The sequence below is a fragment of the Apus apus genome, chromosome 10, assembly GCF_020740795.1.
Source record: "Apus apus isolate bApuApu2 chromosome 10, bApuApu2.pri.cur, whole genome shotgun sequence".
Taxonomy (NCBI): Eukaryota; Metazoa; Chordata; class Aves; order Apodiformes; family Apodidae; genus Apus; species Apus apus.
This window is the reverse complement of record NC_067291.1, coordinates 21,266,822-21,289,117: the sequence shown is the minus strand read 5'-3', so window position 1 is coordinate 21,289,117 and position 22,296 is coordinate 21,266,822. Positions and strand designations below refer to the sequence as shown.

Sequence of the window (22,296 nt, the reverse complement as noted above, 5' to 3'; positions counted from 1 at the left end):
GGCCTCCTGCAACGGCCAAGTCCTGCCCAAGGTGTGCTTTTTTGAGTTGTGGGGGTTTTTTTGTTGTTGTTTTTTGATTTTGTATTCATTGTTGGCTTTTTTGGTTGTTCGGTTTGGCTTTTTTTAAAGCTGTTATCTCCTTACAGCCAGGAGGAAGAGCGTCGGAGCTGCCCTTGGCTTCCACAGGTAAGGGGTGAGGGTCAGGGGAGGGTTTGGAGCACACCTGTTGGTCCGCACAGGCTCACAGGAACGCCCAGCACCACCTGGCCCACATCAAGCATCTGCTTGATTAGAGCAGAGGATGGCAGCGGCTGCTCCCGCCAGCCTTCAGACTCTTTTGAAGTTCACCGGTGAAAAACCTTCCCTTTTTTCTCCCGCCCGTGCCGAGCTCGGTTTGCGGGGCATAAACCCCTGCCTCCAGCAGGCGGGAGGGCAGCCGGGGTAAGTGCTGCGGCGGGCTCGGGCTCCGGGGTTTCGAGGCGAGCGGGGCAGCCCGGGGAGCCCGGCGGGGCCCGGTTGCCGCCCCGGGGCCTCCCGCGGCTGCCGCTGCCCCGGCGGGAAGGCGCTGTGGGCGGGCGCCGGGCCGGGCCGCCCCTCGGCCAGGCGGGAAGCGGCCGCTCCGCCCCCGGGCCGCCCGCCGCGCACCGGCATGGCGCTCCCGCAGGCCGCCGCCTCCGAGCCCGAGCAGCCCGAGCAGCCCTCGCCGCGCTCCCTGCAGCGGGTGCAGGTCCGGGCCCCGGGGGAGCCGGGGGGACGCCCTGGGAGCTGCGCGCCCCGGGACGGCGGGAGCGGCGGGGAGGGATGGCGGGCGGAAGGGGCTGCCCCGCAGGGCGTGCGGGGAGAGGAGCGGGCGCGGGGGGCGGGCGGCGAGGAGATGGGAGCGTGGGGGAGCCGGGTGCGTGGGGAGGGGGCCGAGGGGAGCGGGGACCGGGGGGTGCCGGGGCTGTGGGAGGATGGGGGAGCCGGGTGCGTGGGGAGGGGGTCGAGGGGAGCGGGGGCCGGGGGGTGCCGGGGCTGTGGGAGGATGGGGGAGGCGGGTTTGCGAGGAAAAGGTCTGGGGGAGCCGGGGCTGCGGGGAGAGGGGCCCGGGGTGGGTGAGCAGGGAGGCGGGAGCGGCCCCGGGTGCGAGTCCCGCCGACGCCCCGTCTCCCTCCCCAGGAGTCCACCCCGACGCCCCGTCTCCCGCCCCGGGGGTCCCCCCCGCCGGGCCCCGCCGAGCGGCAGCGCAGCCCGGGGCCGGGCGTGCGGCAGGTGCGGGTGCTGCTGACGCCGCTGGCCGGGCCGGGCCGGCTGGCCCAGAAGCGGCTGCGGGGCGGCGGCGCGGAGGGCAGGGCGGCGGGCGGCAAGAGGCTCTGCCTGGAGCCCGGCCCCGGGCAGCCCGCCCCGGGGCCCGCGGGGCGCGGCGGGGACGGCGCCGCGGATGCGGAGAGCGACGGGAGCGAGGCGGGAGACGCTGCTGCGGTGAGTGCCCGCGGGGCTGCGCGGGTCTCCAGGCGCGCGTTTATTGTGCTTTTAAAAGTCAGGCTTGAAAGTGTTTTCCCTCTTGACGTCGCGCCTTTTTTCTCCTTAGCTTCTCTGACTCGCAGCGTAAAACTTTGTTTGACCCGCTCAGGTGTTTAAGGACTAAGAAAGAGCTGCTCTCAGAGCGTGTAAAACCCCCCAGCAGAGGCATCAGCGAGTTCCTGTGCTTGGATAATCACCTTCCAGGCGTTTTTAATGATTGATACAGTCACAAGATACGAAAGTTTTGTCAATGTTCATTTATATTGAAATCATCATTTCAACTTGTCAGGTCCCCCTTCTCCTCTGTGGAAGAGAAAAATTATCTAGGAGTGTATTCCATTTATGGGCAGTATTGGTTGTATTGCTGAAGTTTTAAATGGTTTATTGATTCCCTTCAGGGGTGCCTTGGTCCCATGTGATGAACTGACCCTTTTTGTAGAATTAATGCTGGTAGTAAGTCTTGTAATGCAAGCTAGTGCCTGGGTGGACAAGTTCTGGTATTGATCTGGGATCACCCCAGTTTGTATGTTTACAAGTATGTTGAGCCGTTTTTAAATAATTTAGATGATCAATTTAGAGACTCTGTTCCCAGGACATCTCTTGCATGCCCTGTAGCTGCAAGATGAAGAGTAATTTGCTTTTCTTTTTGTAGGATGGATACTCACAGTTATCAGCTTATGAAAGGAAGAGGCTAAAGAACATCACAGAAAATGCTAAATTCTTTGCTGCTTTAAAGCTGCACGAGGTGTGTATAGGTCCTGAGTGGCCTCAAAATGCTCTCTCTCCAGTGGTAATTGCACTGTCACCCCTGGTGAAACCCTTCCCTAACGGCCTGGGGTGTGTCTTCCTGAGGCACCGGGGCTGCCCTCACTGGATAAAAAATAGGGGGGTTGTGCTGCTTTTTCCAAAGAGGGGAAGGAATTGGTTAAACTTCTAAAAGGTGAAGAAAGGGTGTTCCATCCCAGCAGCCCCTGCCAGGCTGCTGCCTGTGGTCCCTGAACTGCAGACCTGTCAGCAGCAGGTGGCCTGTGTGTTGGGTGACCCATGGAAGTGGGGCTGCCCAGGCAGTGTCCTGTGTAACCTGTGCTCCCACCTTCCCAGTGGAGCCACCCAGCTCTTCAGGTGCAGGGCTCGTGGGTTGGTGGTTCTCTCATTGCAGGGCTTAGGTGGTGGGAGGGTTCAGCTCACTGCCCTGTGCTGGAGAGGCTCCTGGGCAGAGCCTGGGGGTTGCACTGCTGGAGACCCTCCATGTGTCCCTCCCCATGTCCTGCCTGGGCTGGGTGGACACACAGGTGTTGTAATTCTTCCCATCTTGGTGAAGTTGTCTAGAAAGTTAAGGTAGAGCCAAGTCTTTGCTCTTTCCACACTAATTCTCTTGGATTTTTTATTTTTAGTTCATAATACATCCTTTTCTGGCAGCACTGGGGGAATTGCCTCTTTGGGTGGCTGTGTGCTCGTTGTACCAGGCTGCAAGGCATGGCTGGGCCTGTCTAGCAGGCAGTGCAGCTCCTCACCACCAAGGCTGAAACTTGAGTGAAAATACCTCCTTTTCTTCCAGTTCCCCCAGGAGAGGTCAGTAGAGGGTAGGCAGACTGGTTGTAGCCACAGCGCTGGCACAGAGTAGTGAAGACTAGAAAAGGAGCTGTAGCCACCCCAGGTGCCATTGGCACTGGCCGGTGTGGGCTGCCAAAGCCCAGGAGCAGGTAAATCTTCTCCTGCCAGGGTTGATGCAGCTTGGGCTGGAGTGGAAGCAGAGCAGGGAGTGTCTAGGGGTGTCTGAACTTCCCTGGAGTCCAAATGAATGGAATCATATAATGGTTTGGGTTGTAAGGGACCTTAAAGATCTAGATCCATCCCCTTCCTGGGCAGGGACACCTCCCCTGGTCATCTTTAAATGGTGAGAAAGCTGAGTGGAGGCCTCTGTGCTCAGTGTCTGCTGCCTGGCACCTCGAGTTTTGTCTGTCTTCTGCAAAGAGAGAACAGACTGTGCTGTGCTCTTCCGTGCCCTTCCCAGGAATCAGGGAGTTCTCACTGGTGCACAGAAGCAAAGCAATCACAACACACAGCTTGATGCTTAAAAACCCCTTTTTATTATTGTTGTGAATAACTACCATGTAGGTGATTGCAGACTTTAGAGAATTGTGTTTTATACATGTTGATCTTTAATGCTTGTTATATATTTTTTTAACATTATTTTTTCTCTTTAAGTCAGCTGCAAGACTTCACCAAATTGCAACTAAAAGGCAGTCCCGTGTCACCAAAAGGTAAAATAACTATATAGGAGATTTGTGTTCCTGTTCCTTCCCTGCCTGTGAGCTCTGGTAGCACTTCTGTCTGCACACACCTGGTACTGCAGAGAGCGAGAGCCAGTGAGGAGTCTCCTTATAAAGCTAAATAGCTGATTATCTTGCACTGTGAATTTGGGAACAGCTCCTCTGGGTACTGCTTCTGCCCTGCCATCCTTTGGAAAGAAAGCAACAATATTAATCTCTTTTTCATCAAATTACAGAATCTCTTATTTTCGTGATGTTTGCATTCAGATATTTCAAGGCCATTTCTTTTTTCTGGTGACATTTTTGCTTGATGGCTCAAGAAAGGAATGTTAAAGGATGAAAACAAAAGATAGGAGAAGGTGTGGGAAAGGAAGAGGGAGGCAGAACTAGATGCAAGGGGTAGGATAACCAGTTGGTGTAGAAGACAAGACACTCAGCAGTGCCAAAACAGTGCCAGGCAAAGCAGGAAAATGAGCCCAAGTGCAAAACAGAAAGATACACACTGAAAGGAAGTAGAAAAAGATGAGTAGGTGAATGAGTGGAAAGATGAATTGTAAATAAGGAGGGCTCAGAAGCAAAGTGGCAGGTTACAAGCAACACAAGAATGCAGTGCACACAGCAGTGCTGAGAAGGGCTTTTCTTCTTGCCATCAGAAGCCATCTCAGCCCTCCTGAAGTGATCAGGAAGCCTGGCCATGCTGTCAGAGCTGTCCTCTGAACCTGCTCTGCTCTTGTACTTAAATGCAGAGGGCTTCTCTTCCTTAACTGTCCCCCTACTTTGGACACGTTTCCATAGTTCCAGAGCTAAGCCTAAGAAGGCAGAAGATGAAACAGTGCGTCGGAGATCGATGCGCCTGCTGAGAGTGGAGCCCTCGGGAATTCCAATGCCGGAGCTGCCTGCCCAGCCAGAAGCAGAGGAATATGTAAGATGGGGAAGGGTTAGAGGACTTGTGTGTGTGTGTTTGTGTGTCCGCGCACTCGGGAGGTTACACAGAGGCAACAAGAGAAGGTAAATTCCTTCACCCTCACATGTCTTGAACATCAGGCTCCCTGGGTGTCCCCTGAAAGTGAGGCACTGTTCTGTGGCTTAGGTTGGTAAATAGCAGGGTTTGGGATGAGCAGAAAGGTCCTGAGGTAAAACTTGTTTACATGTTTTTCAAGAGCCCATAGATCTGAGCAGCTTTACATTCCGAGTTGTATTACTCTGTTCTAATGTTATCTCACTGTAACTTTTGGTCTAGTATATTTTTCTTTGAAATATTTACTACCTTTTTGAAGTAGTTACATAGCAACAAGTAAAGATCCTGTTGCTCTGAGAGAGGGGAAGTTAAATCTTCCATGGTGCAGCAGAATAAAGCTGAATCTCTGTGACAGCTCTTGAAGATCAACCCTGCTGAAGTGTCAGAAAGGAGAGTAAAAAACTGAGGGTGGCTCTTTCTCGTTGCCACTGTGTGCAGTAAAGTTCTGTTTATCTTTTTAATAGGATTTGAGACAAACCTTTTTATTATTCTGTTGATTTCTTGTGTTATCAGGGGTGTTTTCTCAGAATACCTGGTGTGTGGAAAGTCACAATTCCGCCTGTTTATGGTTTCAGTTGTTTTGAGCTATGAAAATTGCTGCTGTCGTTCCAGCCTCAGGTTCCAGCTGGACCTTTGCCGATGGTTCCAGAAGATCAGGTGGAGAACAGTAAATTGACAGAGGACTTACTGACAACATGGATGAAGATAAGTGAGGTATTACTAGTTACAATTGTTTTTTATAAGGTCATTTAGGTTAAGTTCTGAGTAATCAAATTCTGATTTTTTTGCCTGTCTGTAGATGAAAGTGGGTGATGCTGAGAAGCGCACGAGTGACATGAAGAGGTGAGCAGAAGACAGAGCTAATAACTGGGAACTGTCTGGTTCTGCTTCTCCCTCGAGGAGCTAACATTTGAATGATGTTGTCTAGATACCAAGACAGCCTGAGCAGCATGGTCATCAGTGAAGAGAATGTGAAGAAGGTGGTGAAGTACCGGGTGTGTTCCATGGCCATCCACCCTTCGGAGAGCGCCATCCTCGTGGCTGCTGGAGACAAGATGGGGCAGGTCGGGCTCTGGAACGTGGTGAGTGCCAGTCTGCTCGTCACCTGCAGAGCTGTTGGCTGTGGGGTGGGCACAGGTGGGGCACAGGTTGGAGTGTCACTTTGTCAGGCTCTCCATGGTGTTCTGTACTGTTCCCCTTCTTGTGGGTAACACAGGGATGTCTGTTGAATTGGGGCTCACCAGAGTCACTCAAAGGGTCTGTCTGGTCCTTGGCAAGCCCAGGTCTAAAGGGAAAGAAGGTTGCAATGGGGTTTTTGGGGGAAGAGTGGAAGAAAATGGATCAGTAGCTGAAGTGTTATTATCAGTGAGGGTTAAAACTGCAGTTCATGATTGAGAGATCCAGGATCTAGTTACAGCACCCTAGTAGTGATAGCAGGGCTGGGCTTTGGAGACTGAGGGGAAATGAAGTGTTTGTTTATTGAGTCTGTACAGACTTGGGGTAGCTGCACTTGAGTCACTGTTTTTCCAGATGACAGAGATAAAATTGTCCTGCCAGTATGTGTGCTGGCACACACATGGCCTTGGAAAAGTCACTTGGTGTTTGGGGCTTTGGAAGCTTCAGAGAGCTTTGCAGATAGTCTCACTGTTGGTTTTGAATTGCTTTAATTACTCTTGCAGCAAGAGTCTTTATTTGTGCCCTTGGCTGACACCTCTGTAGCCTCCACCTGTGCCCTCTGCTGTGAACCCACCTCAGCCCAACCAGCTGCTTCAGGTCCCCACAGATGTGGATTTTCTTCTCATTTTCACAATGCCATTAATCTCTCGAGTTGTTTCTGCTTTGACAGCTTCAGGAAACTGATCAGCTCAATTCAGCTCCAAGACTCTTTACTCAGTTACAAAGACATTTTAACTGCTGTGTGCAGCTGAGAAAGTTATGGCTGTGCAGCTGAGAAAGCTCTGGCTGTGTAGCTGGGCATGTCAGGGGCTGTGATCTGGTGATGGGGAGGCTGATGTCTCAAGTGCTGCAGGTTCTCTGTGGCCTTGTAAGGGCAGTTCAGTGAAAGCCTAGAACTGTTAAAGCTTTTCTTTTCTCTTTTGCCCTCCCTTTTTTATTTTCCTGAAGGGAGTTGGACTTGGCCAAGACTGGAAGCAGAGTAGTCTTTGTGGAATTAACTGGTACTTGTTCCAAAATTATCTGTTAATTTTCTTTTAAAATAATGGAACTTGAATGATGCCAGAATCAGAAGAGATGATAACGGGGGATTATGTTTGAATTTCTGTTGGGGTCACTGGTTTAGCTTGAGCTCTGAGCAACCTGATGTGCACGTGTTTTGATGTAAATGTTGCACACACACATGCTTGGTCCTCAGTGGGATGCTGAGCTGTGGTGCCTGAGAAACCATTTCTGTCAGAGAAGAGCCAGGTATCCGTGTCCAGGTGCAGCACTGGTGGCTGCAGTGACAGTGCACTTAAATTGCAGCAGGAAATGGCAGCTTCTCCTAACTAGGAAACAGAGTTCTGAAGCTGAGAGTAAACTCCTCACGCTGTTTTGAGCCAAACCGCTGGTACAGTAGAGCAGGGGCAGCTGGAGGGAGGCCTTGCCCTGGCAGTGCTGGCTTGAGGGGTCCAGGTGAGGGCAGCTCTCTGTGCTGAGAAGGAACACCTGTCCTCCAGTAAGATGTTGGCCTGGGCAGTGCCCCAGGCAGCCTTGCTGCCCATTACCCAGCCTGATGTCTCCAGCCATCAAGCACCCTGCTGCCTCCTCTGGGCAGTGAGCAGAGCAGACTGAGAACATGAGAAAAAACAAGAGACCTGACTTGGCAGGTTGCAGGAACCGATTGAAATAACCCCAGTGATTAGCATGTGTGCCCACTCAGTCTCTGTTGCTTTGCAGAGCTGTATGTCTGCAGAAGGAGCCCAGACCTTTGTCCCACACAACCACTCTGTCAGCTGCATGCATTTTTCTCCATCCAATCCTGCTCACTTGCTGTCCCTCAGCCACGACGTGCTGCGCTGTGGAGATGTCACCAGGGCCATCTTTGACGAGGTGAGTGCTCCCATGGGGAGCTCTTGGTGTGCTCGGCTGACAAGGCTTTGTCTCTTTGAACCCAACTCGTTATTTGTTGGCTGGTTGCTTATCAAGGAAGTTTGAGGTTCTGTTTCCACAAGGACACACAAAGTAATCTCTGCTTAATGGCGTCAAAATCTGGAGATGCGTCCTAGTCAGAAAAACATAGTAGCAGCTTGGGCACTCCCAGGTTTCTTGCAGTTGCAATTACTGAATTTAGTTTTGTATCCCTGTACTTAAGCAATACCTGCCTCTTTTCAAAAGCAGTACCTTTTAAGTGAGCAATTTAAAGAACTAAGTCTTAGGAAGAAACCCCACAACATCCAAATAAACATTGTAAACCAACATGAGGCGTGAGCTGACTTGGCTTTCTCAGGCTTCAAGTGAGCGAAGTGCTTTGGCTGTCTTCGTGGGGAGCCAGGCAGCTTATCTGTGCTGGTTCATGGTGCTTGCTTTGATTGCTGCTTGTTTGAGAGATGCATCTGCATTGATCAGCTCTCCAGCACTGGCAGATGTAACAAACTGCAAGAGTTTAAAGCTGCTTTATTTTTTTTTTCCCCAGTCCTTAGAGGCACTGTCATTTTGGTGGGGTTGCAGGCAGACCAGAGACTTGGGAAGTATCTGCAGTTGGTTGGTCAAGGGGCCAGGAAGGATCAGGGGGACTTGCTCTTTGAGATCAGTGCTTGCAAGAAAGTCTCTTTGGAGGCTGGAGGAAGGGAGAAGCTGTTCTCTAGCCCCATTTACCTTGTGGTACCTCCAGGAGCATTGCTGGCTTTTGAGAGAGCACAGCTGCTTGTGGGGAGAGTCTGCACACCCAGAGACACAGAACATGGATGTGTCCCTGCAGCATTATTATACTTGTGACTAGTTGCTGCTTTGTGGGGAAATTGCCATTGGATAAGATGGCTTGAGATCCCAGCTCTCATTTCCCAAATGATAGGAAGCCAAATTCACGTTTCTGTGCCCAACCAAAGGTGCCTGTAGCAGTGGAGAAAGGGACACGGTCAGTGACCCTCGCCGGGGGTGACAGCCACTGGAACACACAGGTGATGGTGTCTTGTAAGGGTCTGACAGGGAATTCAGAGAATGCTGTTGACAGCCTGTTTGGGATGGGTGATGATGTCCCCCGTGGAAAGCACAGCAGTTGTACAGAAGGGTTACCTGTGTGGATAGCTCATTAGGTAGGCTTCATTAGTGGGTTTAGCATATTCAAAAGGGAAAGTCTGAAATGTACAGTCTGTGGAGTGTTTTGGGTGTTGTGAATAACTCTGCATTTTATTGAATATTCTGGTTACATCTGACCTTTCCTGTGCTCAGATATACAGAAGTGAAGAAGAATTCTCTTCCTTTGACTTCCTGGAAGACAGTGCCTCCACTGCAGTTGTAGGACACTGGAACGGCGACATCTCCCTTGTGGACAGACGGACCCCGGGGACATCTTCAGAGCTTTTTGCAGACATTGGCTTCAAAAGAACCAGGACAGTCCATGTTCACCCAGTGAACAGGCAGTATGTCCTTGCTGCTGGCTCAGTGTACGTAGCTCAACAGGAAGGGCAGTTACTCTGTGTCTGGGGTCAGCTCTGCACGTCTGGAGGGCAGGGGCTGCTGTTGATGGGGCAGAGAAATTGTCAACCACTGTAGAGTCAAAGCTTTCTTGATCTTCTTGGAAAGCAAGTTTTTAGTCCTTAGAAGGAATAAAGGTGTGATACGCTTTGACTTTCCTTCACCTTTTGGTTGTGGGTCCAAAAGGGTCCCTGTGGCAGCTCAGTGGGATTTCCTGAGCTGTTGGTTGGGGCTGGTGTTGGTGCTCTCCAAACCCTGTGGAGCCACTGGCTGTCCATGTGAACATGCACTGCTGATGTGAGGCTCTGAGGGCAGCTCACATAAAACCTGTGTCTCTTGAGTGGTTTTGGCAAATGGAGGATAATGATTTAACTGCCACCTTGTCAAGTGCTCTGTGTGGTCTGTGTTGCAGGGATGTTTGTGTCTTTGACATTCGATACCTGAAGTCCCAGGGGAACCAGCCTGTGAGCTCTCTGAACGGACACACCAAAAGTGTTGCTTCTGCCTATTTCTCCCCTGTGACTGGGAGCAGGGTAGTGACAGTGTGTGCTGATGATAAGCTGAGGTGAGGCCCTGGGAAAGGAATAATTGCATTAAAAATGTCACTGGTATTTTTTTTTTGTTATTTCCTATCTGCATTACCCACCATTGAGAACTCTCTGTCTTCATCACTTTTTTAAAAAGTGATAAAGATTTACTTGCATTGGCATTTTTAATATTGCTTTTCATTATTGGGGGGTGGTGGATTTTATTCCTAATTCTTGTTTTCCTGAAGAATATTTAACAGTGAACAGTAAAATACAGGTACTGTTGGTTTTTACAAAAAAACAAAACAAAACAAACAAACAAAAAAAAACAAACAACAAAAAAACCCCACCCTGAAACGTACCAAACAAAAACCTGGCTCATGAATATGATTGCAAAGTGCTTAGAAACTGAATTTATTTTCAGCTGCTGGTACTTTAAAGTATAATATCAGCTCTTTTGTAACTAGTCTGCCATTTGATAATTTAAACTGCTGGAGTTGTGTTGTATCAGAGAGCTCTGGTTTTTCATAAATCAGGTGATGTGTTCATGTAAATACCTAATTGCATCTGCATATTTGCCAGGTGCATGTTTAAAAGTCTTAAATGTTATCAAAGGGGGGTACAAAATGGGGGGCTCAGTTAGGGCTGGAAGTACTTGCCTTCTGGAAAGAATCTGAGTGTGGTGCCCTTGTTACTGCTTCGTATGTTTAGCCTGGAAATCACATTTTCCTTCTTCCCCTTCCACACAGGAAAGCTCTTCTGTGTGAGCTTGGTGTTGCTGTCCTGCTTTCCTTTCCTGTGGTGTATTTACTGTAGATGATTGAGGATTTGTTCTCCATAGCAGGCTTGGTTATGAAAACTGTAAATCCTTGGCTCTAACTGAGCAAGTCTGAGAGCACAGAATGGGTGTGAGAACCAAAATGTTTGTGCTCGACAGCACTGAGACAGCAGAGACAGGATCATTCATTCCCTGCCTCCTCCTCAGAAAAAAGAAGGCAGCTTTTAACCCAGCAGCTCCGTGAACTTTTTGCCTTAGGGGGTGGGATCTGAAGAGTTTCTTGGGGGTGAGGGAGAGGCCAGGCCTGGAGGTCTGTTGATGGTTTCTTTGTCAGCTGAGTTTGCGGCTGCTGGAGGAATTCCTGGCCCTGGAAGCTGCTGGTGGTGGGATTCCACCCTCAGGTGTGCTGCCCTCTTCCCTGGGCAGCCTGTTTGTGCATGACCCAATGGGAAGGACAAGGGGCTGGAGGAGCCTCTTGTTGGGCCTGGCCATCCTTCTTCTCTAACAGCTTTCAGAAGGGATGAGCTGCAGGTGTAGCTAAAAGGAAATCTGATTTAAAAAGCAGATTTAATAATTGCAGTTGGAATGCTGATGCTTCTACTTGAGCTGGGTGTGTGTGATGTTGGTTATTGCCCTGCAGCCTGTGCTGGTCCCTGCTGTGTGAGGACGGGGCTGCCTGTGTCACATAGACTGTGCTAACTCACACTTTGTGTTACAGGGTCTATGACACCACCTCTTTGTCACCAACAGTCCCAGTTCTCCGCACTGTCAGGTAAGCTGAACTCCCCAGAGCAGAGGGCAGCTCACTGAGGCTGTCCTGTCCCTGTGGCCTGAGGGAGGGAGATGCAGGGGCTGCAGGAGCCATGTGTCCAGCTTTGGGTGGGGGAAACCTGTAGGGCAGCTGGAGTTGCCTTCCTGTGCACCTGGAACAGGCTGGTTTGGGACTTCTGAAGGGTGTTTTGTTTCTGAATGATTTTCCTGGTGCATTGTTTAAGTAGCAAAGGTTACTTCTGAACAGTAAAGCGCATGGGCTTGGGTCTAGTCTCCACAGCTGTAGGACACCTTGGTGCTCCAGGAGGGCAAGTCATTGTCAGGGCTGGTTTCTGAAGGTGCTGGAGCTGCCCCAGGGCCTGAGAACTCTTAGCTTGCAGTTTATCAAAAGGCTTGATGCGTGTTTGTCGGCAGCCATGAAGCAGAACTGCTTTGAGCAGTAACCACTTCTGCCCAAGCACCCTCTGCAGTATCTTCTTGCTCCATTACATTTCTCTGTCCCATCCCCCAACCACGGGACAGGGGTGCACTGGATGGAGCCAAGCAGTGGGGTGGCTCCAGCGTGTGACGGGGCTGATGGTTCAGCAGGCGAGGACGATGAAATATGACATACATGATGATAGTTAGAAACATTCCTCTTACTGAATCCAGTGTTTTTCTCTCTCTCTTTCTCTCTCTGTTTCTCTGAAGACACAACAACAACACGGGACGCTGGTTAACCAGGTTCAGGGCAATATGGGACCCTAAGCAGGAGGACTGCTTCGTGGTGGGCAGTATGGCACGTCCGAGGCAAATAGAAGTCTTCCAAGACACGGGGAAGTTGTTGCACTCTTTCTATAACATTGACTGTCTTGGTTCCGTGTGCTCCATTAATGTTCTTCACCCCAGTAGGAACATTCTAGTGGGTGGCAACTCCAGTGGCCGCCTTCATGTGTTCAAAGAATAAAAAAAGGTGGCTTAGATTTATTTGGCTTTTTGCATTACGTTTGTTTAATCCCTCCTGAGCTGTCCCTGAGCTAACTGCCTTTTCTCAGGGCTGAAGTGTATTTTTAAAGTTTTAAAATAAATCTTCTAAACCACCTTTGACATTCTCTTAATTAGAAAAAAATATATATATACTCTCATCCTGCTACGAGAGGCAGTTTGTACCAGAAGAGATGTTTTTCCCCAAGACTGGAGGAGTTTTTCAAAAGGAGAAGAAGTGTTGGATCAGTGGGACTGGAGGGGTTTCTCAGAACTTTGGTGTGTGGGCAACTGAAAAGCCAAATTCCTTGTGGGCTTTGAGCTGGGTTTGGCTGGTCATTTTTTTCCTCAAGTGAAAAATTGGTGCTGGCACAGTAAGTGCTGAACAAACCTCACACCAACTCTGGTTTTCATGATATTTAAATATTTATTTAAATTTAAAAATACTTCTCATGGCACCAATGATTTTATGCTAACTAAGGTATTGAATATGTAGAAAAAGGTACACGTCGAAGGAAAAAATGTAACTTACAGTATTTGGCACATGAAAGGTTAATTTCTAGGGTTTTTTTCTTTATGAAAACTAAGAAATTCACATTTTCAGGTATTTTACCATCTACTGCTTAGAGATGCAGTACGCTAGTGTGAGAGTTCCTTCTTGTTCTGATACAAGAACCTATGGAAACAACATTTTAATATAAAGACAAGGTAAAACTAACGGGTCGTGAAACACAAGATTTAAGATGGAACGTACAGGAAAAAACAGACCATGAAAAAATCACCAGTTCTTGTGGTTTTTGCAGTAAAACGCTGGGTGGGAACTGCAGAGGTGAAGTAGGGCTGGTGCTGGTCGCTACTCTAGAGAAGCTGATGGTGAAGGGTCTGGGCAGGACCGTGTCCCACGCTGGGGGGCTCTGCCGTTAGGACCACGCAGCACATCGGGGTGAGGAGGAGGGAACACAGCAGCGTCAGCCCGGGGTGAGAAACGGCAGGTTTGGGACTTACCACGCACTGCATAGAGACACCATGAACTACGGGCTGAGGTAGGAACAACTACACTAAGAGTTACTCTCGCTATGTTGCATAAAACAGGATGTGGTGTTAAAATCCATCCTCCCGGCGCCGCCCGCCTGCCCGGGGGCTGCGCGAGACCCTCCTCGGCCCTTGTGCTGTGAGTGGGCGGTGGGACACGAGGGCGTGGGGCTTTGTCCCCCTCCCCGACGGGCACTAGTGAAGGGGGCCTCTCTCTTTATTGCCGTGACAAAGGCTCCGTGTCCGGGCGACGTGGCGGTGGATCAACCCAAGTCATCGTCGCGCTCCTTCGCCAGGAGGAGCTCCTTCCTGCCCTGCTGCGGGTGGGATGCTCAGAGACAAGAACACGGAAATCAGGCTTTGTAAAACTGCAGTTATGGCCCCAGCTTACGTAAAATCTCTCCCTGAGATGAAATAAAACTTGCTCACCTGTTTTCACCTTTTTTTTTTTTTTTTTTTTTTTTTTTGTCAAATACATCCAACTTCTCTACCCAAACTTAACAGAACTGGCTTTTATTGCTCCCTGTGGGAATAGGCGGCTGCTTCCCAGGTCACTGAAGGTCCCGGTTATGTCACGTGTACCATGAGTTGGTTTTATTAATTTTTTCTCAAGAACAGGTCAATCTATTGGTTGTTCATTGGCTTGTTCAGTGTCACCTCCACTCCTGTTGTTCTGTCCTTTCTATCTTCAGACAAGTCACTAAATCAGAGCTCCTTTTTCTATCCCAAAACTAGCACGGGGTTAATCCAGTGTTAGGCTTCCAGGCTACAGAAGTGTTTCCTCTGAAACCATTTGCTCACCGTGACCCGCTCGGCTCCGCGGTCACCCAATCCACGAAGTAAAAAAAGACTTGATTAGATTTGATAACAAAATAGCTTTTTTGTTGTTAAAATAGACCTTGGAACAGTTTTAGTTTTTGGTGGGGTTTTTTTGTACAAAGCAGGTACACCTTTTGGAGGCTGAAGGTCTGCCTGATAAATCCAACTGGGTCACTAGGGGTGTGCCCAGGTGGGGCTGAGGTGCCTGGTGTCCCCTCCCTGCCCTCGGGAGCACCGACCACACTTGAAGGCTTAGAAGAAAAAGAAGTGAGGAAGGGTCGAGTCTGCAGCCAGGGGCCAGGGCTGCCCCTCTGCCGGGCCGGGGGGTGAGCCGGGGCCATCCCACCGCGTCCCCCGGGCACGGCCCCGCGCAGGCCCCGGGAGGGATGGCTGCAAAGCAGGACAGGTGGTGGGTGCACAGTGGCGGATTTCATAATGTAAGAGTACACGAGTGGTTAAATTAATACTCAGTAGCACCATTGCTGAAGCTCCTGCATAAGATGGCACCGCCAGCCTCCCGGCTGATGCTCATACAATGAAGGGAGGGGTGGGGCAAGAGTAAAATCAACTCCTCTTGTTACTCCGTGCTTCCGAAGTCACGTGCACGTCGGCGAGAATCCAACTGGTAAAGAGCTGTGTGGGCTCCGGGGCTGGGAGCACGGGGAAGAGGAGGCTGCGGGGCTGCGCCCACCCCCCTTCCTCCCGGGATGCCTCCTGGGCCGCGTGCGCTCTGGGTCGGGAAGGGAGGGTTAGTGTGTGCGCCCAGGGCGGCAGGTCTCTCCCCAGGCCCCCGGCTAGTTAGGTGCCGCCTCCTGCCTTCAGGTGTCAATGAGCAGGCTTACCACAGCGCGGACTTTGCAGGCAAACCATCGCCTGAGGGGACAAAAGTATTGGTAATGGAACTGCTCGAACTCAGGGGTCTGGCGGATATCGCGGAAAAAGGCAGTGTCAAGGTCGGACTCGGTAAGGACGATGAGGAGGAGGAGCAAAACAAAGAGGAGTCCAAATGTCACAAGGAGCAAACGGAGAACACTTAAAAGAAACTTATTCACCTGTTCGGCCTGCGCCGCCCCCAGGCTGCCGGTGCCCGGGCACAGGGCCCGCAGCTCTCCACCCGCCTCCTCGGCCGCCGCCGGCGTGCCGGCCTCCGACTCCTTCTCCTCCTCGATGCTGCACGGGGCCCCGTTGGCCTGTCGGGAGAGCAGCATCAGCTCCAGGCTGTGCTCGGCCACTGGGGTGGGCAGCACGCTGTCCGCGGGGCTGTAGTTCTCGTCGGCGATGACGGCCACGCGCTCGCTGCTCTCGGCGCGGCCGCTCCGGCTGGCGAAGGCGTCGCCGTGGGAGGTCGAGCGCACCGGGGTGGAGTGGGCACTGTCCCGCAGAGACTCCAGACCTGGGGGAGACAGGGGACAATCAGTGCTGTAGAAGAAGGAGGAGTTCCTCCTGACACTGGAAAATACATGTTCCCCCCTGGCCCCCAACTTGCCTGGCCCGGTGTCTCCCATGGGGACAGAGCACCCACCTGCTTGTTGTTCTTTTTGTCCCTGGAGCCCATAGCAGCTCCTTGGCTGCAACTGGTGACTGCAGCAGTGACACTCAACCACCTGTGTGACTTGTGACTGTCCCTGACAGCTGCTGGCTGGCAGTCCAGGCTGGTCATCAAGTCAGTCACAAACACCTCCGTGTGCTTTGACTGTGCTGAGGTGACACCCCCGGGCAGCTGTCCAGGCCACACTTGAGGCCCCTCTGCAGTTCCAGTCCCTACGCAGGAGCAGGCAATGCTGCCACCAAGTTGGGATGAGCTGGGAAATGCAGCTGTAGCAGTGGTGGGGGCTGCAGGGATTGAGGGGTGGCAGGAACACACCCCGAGGGGTTTGTGCTGGGGCAGCTGGAGGATCCCCAAGCTGGGGACCTGGCAGCTCACCGCTGGAAACAGCCAAGACTGCTGCAGCCCTTGGGCAATCCTTAAGATTTATCCTTATGGATCGGGGCTTGGCAAAACCTGGTCTAGTGGGAGATGTCCCTGCCCATGGCAGGGGGTGGGACTGGATGGCCTTTAAGGTCCCTGCCCACCCAAACCGGGCTGTGATGCTATGATTTACCTCCTGGCCAGAGCCCTGCACCCCGAAGAGCCACAGCAGGGTCCCAGCTAACCAGAGCCCTGCGCACACAGCACGGCCAGCCCTGCTGCAGGAGCCCCGGGCAAGGATTCCCCTGCTTGCCATGAGGGGCTGAGCTCGCCCACCTCAGGCCCTGGATGCAAGGGCTGGTGGGAGCTGCAGAGCAGCCTGCTCAAAGACTGCAGGTCACACCAGCTTTGCCAACAGCTCCAGCTGTTATCGCTTCACTACCAAGGAAATATTTTACACCCACAAAAACACGAAGGGCTGGGTGCCAGCCCCCCCCACTGCACACTCACTCACAGTGGGGCTGCCCTCCGTGCCCAGCCTGGGTACAGGACACGGGGGAGTCCCCTCCACACCCATCCCTCCAAAAATCTGCAGTTCTGGGGCTGGGGAGAGGGGCATGGGCTGCAAAACACAGAAAGAAGCGTACCCAGCTGCAAGGGGTTTGGGACTGGTCGTCCCCCCTGCTGGGAAGGTACTGTGCACCAAAGCACCATGGCACGGTTCCACCGGGTGCCCTGGCCCCATGCACTGCCAAGGGGGAGGAAGTGAGGAGCCCGAGCGTGTCCTGCCCGCGTTCCCAGGGGTTTTGCAACCTCCTGCTTGTAAATCCTCCCTGGATGCCTCTGGATCCAGCGCGGCTTAACGCGACAAGCGCAGCCGAGGAGTAAACACGTTGTCACCCCAACAGCTATGTCTGGAGTGTCACAAAGCTCCTGTGAACATCCCCCATGTTCACAGGTGGGCACCCACTGGGCAGGCAGCAGCTCAGCTCCTCCAGAGGGCAGCTGATGGGGTTTCCCCCTGCCCCTCACCTCAGTGAGGGCAGTGCTGGTCCCCCCCCCAAGACCCAAACCTTCCTGCCTTCAGCCTCCTCCACAAGCCTGATATAAAAAGCTGGAAAATTTGGAGAAAGCTGGGTCCAGCCTCAAAACTGGAGCTGCTTTGTGGTAACAATGACCCAGCATCTAGCCAGCAAGGGGGGGACCCCTGCCTGCTCCTCCCTGCCACACATCCCTGCATCCCGCATCCCACACCCCCCCAAGGCTGCAGTCGCAGGGACCCCATGGGGACCCTCGGGGACCCCCAGGGATGCTGCAGCTGAAGAAGAGCCCAGACCCCATGTTACCTGGCACAGGAGCATCCCCAGGGCCATGCAGAGCGTCGTGGCCGAGGCCGGGGAGAGCCGGGAGGAGCGGCAGAACCCCCAGAGCCCGGCCCAGCAGCCGTGGCCCCAGCGCCAGCACCCGCACCCGCACGGCCCGGCAGCAGTGGTTGATGAGCCGCAGGTGGACGTTGACTTTGGTTTTAATCTTGACCAGACACTTCACCATGGTGGCTGGGCTGGCCTGCAGCACCAGGAGCCCCTGGGGACGGCGGCGGGCAGCAGGAAGGGCAGCTCGCCCACCAGCACGGCTGACGCAAGCGGCACTGGTGCCGCTGGCCCCGGTCAGGGCTATTTTGGGCTCCCGCGCTTCCACGGGACCAAGCTGAAGTGAGAGCAACGAAAAGCAGCTGCTGGGCAGGGGTGGTGCCAGGGGGCTGTGCCAGCTCAGGGTAATTTATTCTGGGAGGCTGTTTAATGTGCTCTTAAAGGCACATGGGGGAGGTGGAGGAGCCAGTGCTCACATTTACCAGGGCAGCAGAGGTGACCCTGTCTGCAGGACTGCCACAGCTGCCAGGCAAGCTCCTGCCCCAAAACTCAGCACAGACGTCAGCCCTGGGCTCCCTCTGTGGAAATAAATCCCTTTCCTGCTCCGAGGGGCTTGTCCCTTTGGACAGGAAGCATCTCTGCACCCTGTCCCTGCCTACAGCCCATCCTGGTCACACATTTTGCCCTGTGCCAATCCTCCTTCCCAGGTGCATCCCACCGCAACATGGCCCCCACCCCAGCTGCAGCCCCCTTTGCTGTTATTTCTAATTTAACCTAAATTACCATTGCTGCATTGCTCAGCTTTTCTTCTGCACCAGGAACTTCCACCCCACTGCCCTTTCCTGCACTCAGCTACTGACACCAAACTGTGACACCAAACTGGCCCCAAGCCACAAGAGCAGGGTTTTGTGCTGCCAAGCCTTCCCCTAAGGCCCTGGGGACACATCAGGGACCTGCCCCAGCGTCCCTACATCAGCACCAGTGGCTACAAAAATCAGCTGGATGTGGGGCGTGCAGGGGTGTGTGTGCAGGGGTCCGCGGTGCTGCCCCAGCTCCCGAGCGCCGGCAGTGGCAGGAGAGCTGCCCGGTGCTGTACCTTCCATGATGGAGATGTGCACGGCTCTCCTGCGGGTGCGGGGCACGCTGCTCAGGCGGGGGCCGTGGGTGATGGAGGGGCAGCTCCTGCTCGGCACCAGCCCTGCCCTGGGGACACGAACAGGGACAGTGTCAGAGGCACAGCCCCGCGCGGTGCCTGCTTCTCTCCACCGCTGTGGTACCGAGCCCCGCGCTGCTGGGGCTGCCGGGCTCTTACCGGTGAATCTCGGGGGGCTCCCTCTTGATCTTGGCGCTGGACTCCATCACCTCCTTTGCCACGCGGCCGCTGCAGGGGGCCAAGAACAGCAGCTGTGAGGCTGGGAGAACCGAACCGGGGAAACACAAACACCCCCTGCAGTCCGGCCCCGCCCCCGCACACACGGGATGTGGCTCCAGGGACAAGCAGAAGTATGGGCTGGAAATCAGGGTGATGGGTCTGGGGTCTCACTCCAGGCCCAGGGAGAAGCAGCACCCCCAGGAATTTAGGAACTGTGAGGATTCACTGCTCTCCTTGTTCTCAAAAACCAAACCTCAAAGCCCCCATCCTCTGCCTTCCCCCATGCCTGTCCCTCCAAAAATCTGCAGCTCTGGGGCTGGGGAGAAAGATGTTGCTGTGAAACACAGAAGGAAGCAGTGATGGATTTGCTGAGGTGGCAACGCTGCAACGGAAGGACCCCGGGTGACAGGAAGACCTTCAGGGAGTCCCCAAACCACCGCAGCCCCCACCTGCTCCCCGCAGGTACCCAGGGGAGCACCTGGAACGCCCCCAGCAGCTGCTCTTACTGACAGCATTTACCTGTATCGGAACCGGCTTCCCTTGAAGAACAAGTTGCTGCTGGAGACCGTCCGGACCTGGCTGGACTTCTCCAACCTGCAAAGCACCAGAGCTGTGAGAGCATCCCGGGCTGCCGGGCACGGCCCCGCACCGCTCCGGGCGGAGCCTCTGCCCGGGGCTGCTCCCGCGGCCGGTGAGCGGGGCTGCCAGCTCTGGGGACAGCGCTGCTGTCCCCACCGGACCGACCCCGCTGGGGGCTGCAGCACACGGCAGGGCCAGACTGCAAGAGCAAAGCCCTGGAGATGTGAAATGCCACCAGAAACGAAGCAAGCCACCAGCAGCAGTGGCACCAACTGGGGGGGCACGAATGCCTGGACCATCACGGCATCACCCCCCATAGCACATCCCAACCCTGCTGGCAGTGAGAGCAGCACCCAGCCCCTGCCCAGGCTCCTGGATGGATCTGTTGCCAATGGCTGCAGGGGGCTCAGGCTGCAGCTCACACTGGGTCCCCTGGGACCACCAGGAGGTGGTCCAACCAGCCCAGCCAGTGGTGGGTAAAACCACTGGTAGGGACAGTCCTCTCTCCTCCTCACCCTTGGCACCTCAGCTGAGCCCACAGCCCACCCCACAGGGCACATAATCCAGTGGTAATTCACTGACATGATTAATCATAAAGATTTGTAAAGCAATATTGCAATTTCATTTCATGTTAATATAATGAGAAACGAAACCTGCTGATTGCAGGGGCTGATTGCGGCATTCCCAGAGAGAATACATCACACACTTTCTCTCCCATCTTGCTGATTAAAAGAAAACTCATTACAAAGCACAGAGCAGGCTGGTTTGAAGCACAACAGGAGCAGGATGGTAAAACCAAACCATTCCAACAGGCAACTCCCTGGTTTTTTGGCACAGTCCAGTCCCCAGCCTCTCCCTTGCTGGTTGAAGACCCTTTCAGGCAGCCCAATCAGCCAGAACAAGGGCAGAAACCTGCCTTGGTGGCCACAAACTGGGAGCTCAGAGCTGCTGGGTAAGGGGAAAACCTTCCCTGTCCTCCCTGGGTAGGAGCTGCCCACGCTCAGGTGAGACCCCAGCCTGGGCGTCCCCAAAGCTGCTGCAGAGGGGTCCCCCAGCAGTCCCTGACTGCCCAGGCTGGCAGCTGGAGCCCAGAATGTGTATCATCTCCACAGTCCCTTGAATTTTTCCCATGGATAATTAACTTGTTCCCAAGGAGGCTGGAAGTAAATTGTTGTTGAAAGTTTCTGAGCTTTCCCCATGGAAAGGCAGACTCTGCTATAGCACCCTGGGACAGCCTCCACTTCAGGGGGGTGATGGCACCAGATCCAGCACAAACAGACCCTGAGGAGCCATTCTGAAAAACCCACCTGAGAATATTGGGTCAGAAAAATATTCCCTGAGGTTTGCTGGTGTCTGTCCCTGCTGCTGAGGGACCCCATGAGTCCCCAGGGTGGAGGCACTGGTGCTCATGGTGGCTGGTGACTCTGCCAGGGCCACCAGGACAAGGTAACAGCCCATACCTGAGCCCCAGGACCTGGACAGAGCCCCCGGGCAGCTGTGGGGGCACAGACCCCCGGGGTGGTGCCACCCACCCCACACTTACTTGTAGAAGGCCTGGTTCTCTATGCCACACTTCCAGAGGTGCTTGCAGGCTTCGGGTGTCGGGGCGAAGTAGGTGAGAATGATTTTCTTCTCCTAAGGGAGATGAGTGAGGAGTGGGCAGGGGGCGAGGGGAGCGGTGCCCGGCCCTTCTGAATGCCCAGAAAAACCTTTTTTAAGTCTGCTGGTGGCTCACATGGGAGCCCAGTTCAGCCATTTCAGGCTGATTTGGTGAAGCTGGACTGAGCCCATGAGATGCTGGTACCACAGAACCGGGACCATCCCATGGGAAGCCATGGCCAGGAGCTGTGGGAGGTCTGAGGGCAACCTGGCATCTGCCAGCTCCAGCACCCAGGGCAAGGAGCAGGGAGGTGACCGTGGCACTGCCACCGAGCTGCAGCCCCTGCCACTGTGTCCCTGTCACTGTGCCCGTGTCCCTGTCACTGTGTCCGTGTCCCTGCACCACAGGCAGAGGAGAAATCTGCTGAAGGCAGGACCACAGCTGCACTTGGGAAGTGCCACAAGACAGGAAAGCACTCACCTCTTTCTGACTTACGTACAAATAGAAAGTCTTCCCTTCAAACTTCATTTTGGTCACCTCATTCCTGAAAGGACAAGGAGAGTCAGGTGAGGGGCTGTGTGGAGGCCACCCCAGCCTGGCCAGGAGCTGCAGGTGATGAGCTGGCACTTTGGGTGGCGGGGCAGCCTCCAGACCCTGTCCTCAGTCCCTGGGAGATGCCATGGAGTGGCCAGAGGGGCCTGGAAAGGAGGGTGGCCTGAGATGAAGCTGATGGTGAGCCAGGGCGTCCCCAAGTCTCTGGGTCCTGGCCAGGTGGCAATGCCAGTAAAAGGGACACACCAGCCAAAAGCTGAGACACAGCAAAGACTGAGGAACAACAGAAGTGGGTCCAGGGGGGTCTGGGAGGGCTCAGGGGCTTGGCCAACACACGGGCAATGCAGGTTAATGACAACACACATAGAAAATCAGGAGTTTGGGGCAATAAAACAAATAAGGAGAGCACAGCTCACACGGAGCCCTTAGGTGTCCTGAGCAGTGTGGGCTGAGGGGCCTTGGAGGAGCAGTGCCCAGTGGCAGCAATGGGGACAGCCAGGCTCCTGGCTCCTCGGGGGTGAGACAGGGCAAGAAGGGACACCCTGAGTGCACCCAGGAGGGCACCCGGGGCAGGCATCACCCACCCTCCCTGCCCACG

The 22,296-nt window shown here is 53.8% G+C and overlaps 2 protein-coding genes across 2 annotated transcripts in view; one reads left to right on the top strand and one right to left on the bottom strand.

Moving 5' to 3' along the window:
- The first annotated feature begins 649 nt into the window (after window positions 1-649).
- On the top strand, window positions 650-12,692 carry WDR76 (WD repeat domain 76). Its single transcript, XM_051628557.1, has 13 exons — window positions 650-727; window positions 1,159-1,461; window positions 2,156-2,248; window positions 3,712-3,767; window positions 4,572-4,698; window positions 5,407-5,508; window positions 5,594-5,637; window positions 5,723-5,876; window positions 7,690-7,842; window positions 9,181-9,395; window positions 9,839-9,991; window positions 11,450-11,503; window positions 12,193-12,692. The coding sequence occupies exons 1-13, from the start codon at window positions 650-652 to the stop codon at window positions 12,446-12,448; spliced, it is 1,788 nt and encodes a 595-aa protein (XP_051484517.1). The 3' UTR covers window positions 12,449-12,692.
- A 180-nt stretch (window positions 12,693-12,872) lies between these two features.
- FRMD5 (FERM domain containing 5) overlaps window positions 12,873-22,296 on the bottom strand; it is a 66,049-nt gene continuing 56,625 nt past the window's right edge. Inside the window, exons 9-14 of the mRNA XM_051628888.1 lie at window positions 21,627-21,690; window positions 21,090-21,181; window positions 19,487-19,561; window positions 18,908-18,976; window positions 18,692-18,798; window positions 12,873-15,709 (exon numbers count right to left, since the gene is read on the bottom strand). Coding sequence (XP_051484848.1) covers window positions 15,135-15,709; window positions 18,692-18,798; window positions 18,908-18,976; window positions 19,487-19,561; window positions 21,090-21,181; window positions 21,627-21,690 — 982 coding nt within the window. The 3' untranslated portion in view covers window positions 12,873-15,134. The remainder of the gene's footprint in view (window positions 15,710-18,691; window positions 18,799-18,907; window positions 18,977-19,486; window positions 19,562-21,089; window positions 21,182-21,626; window positions 21,691-22,296) is intronic.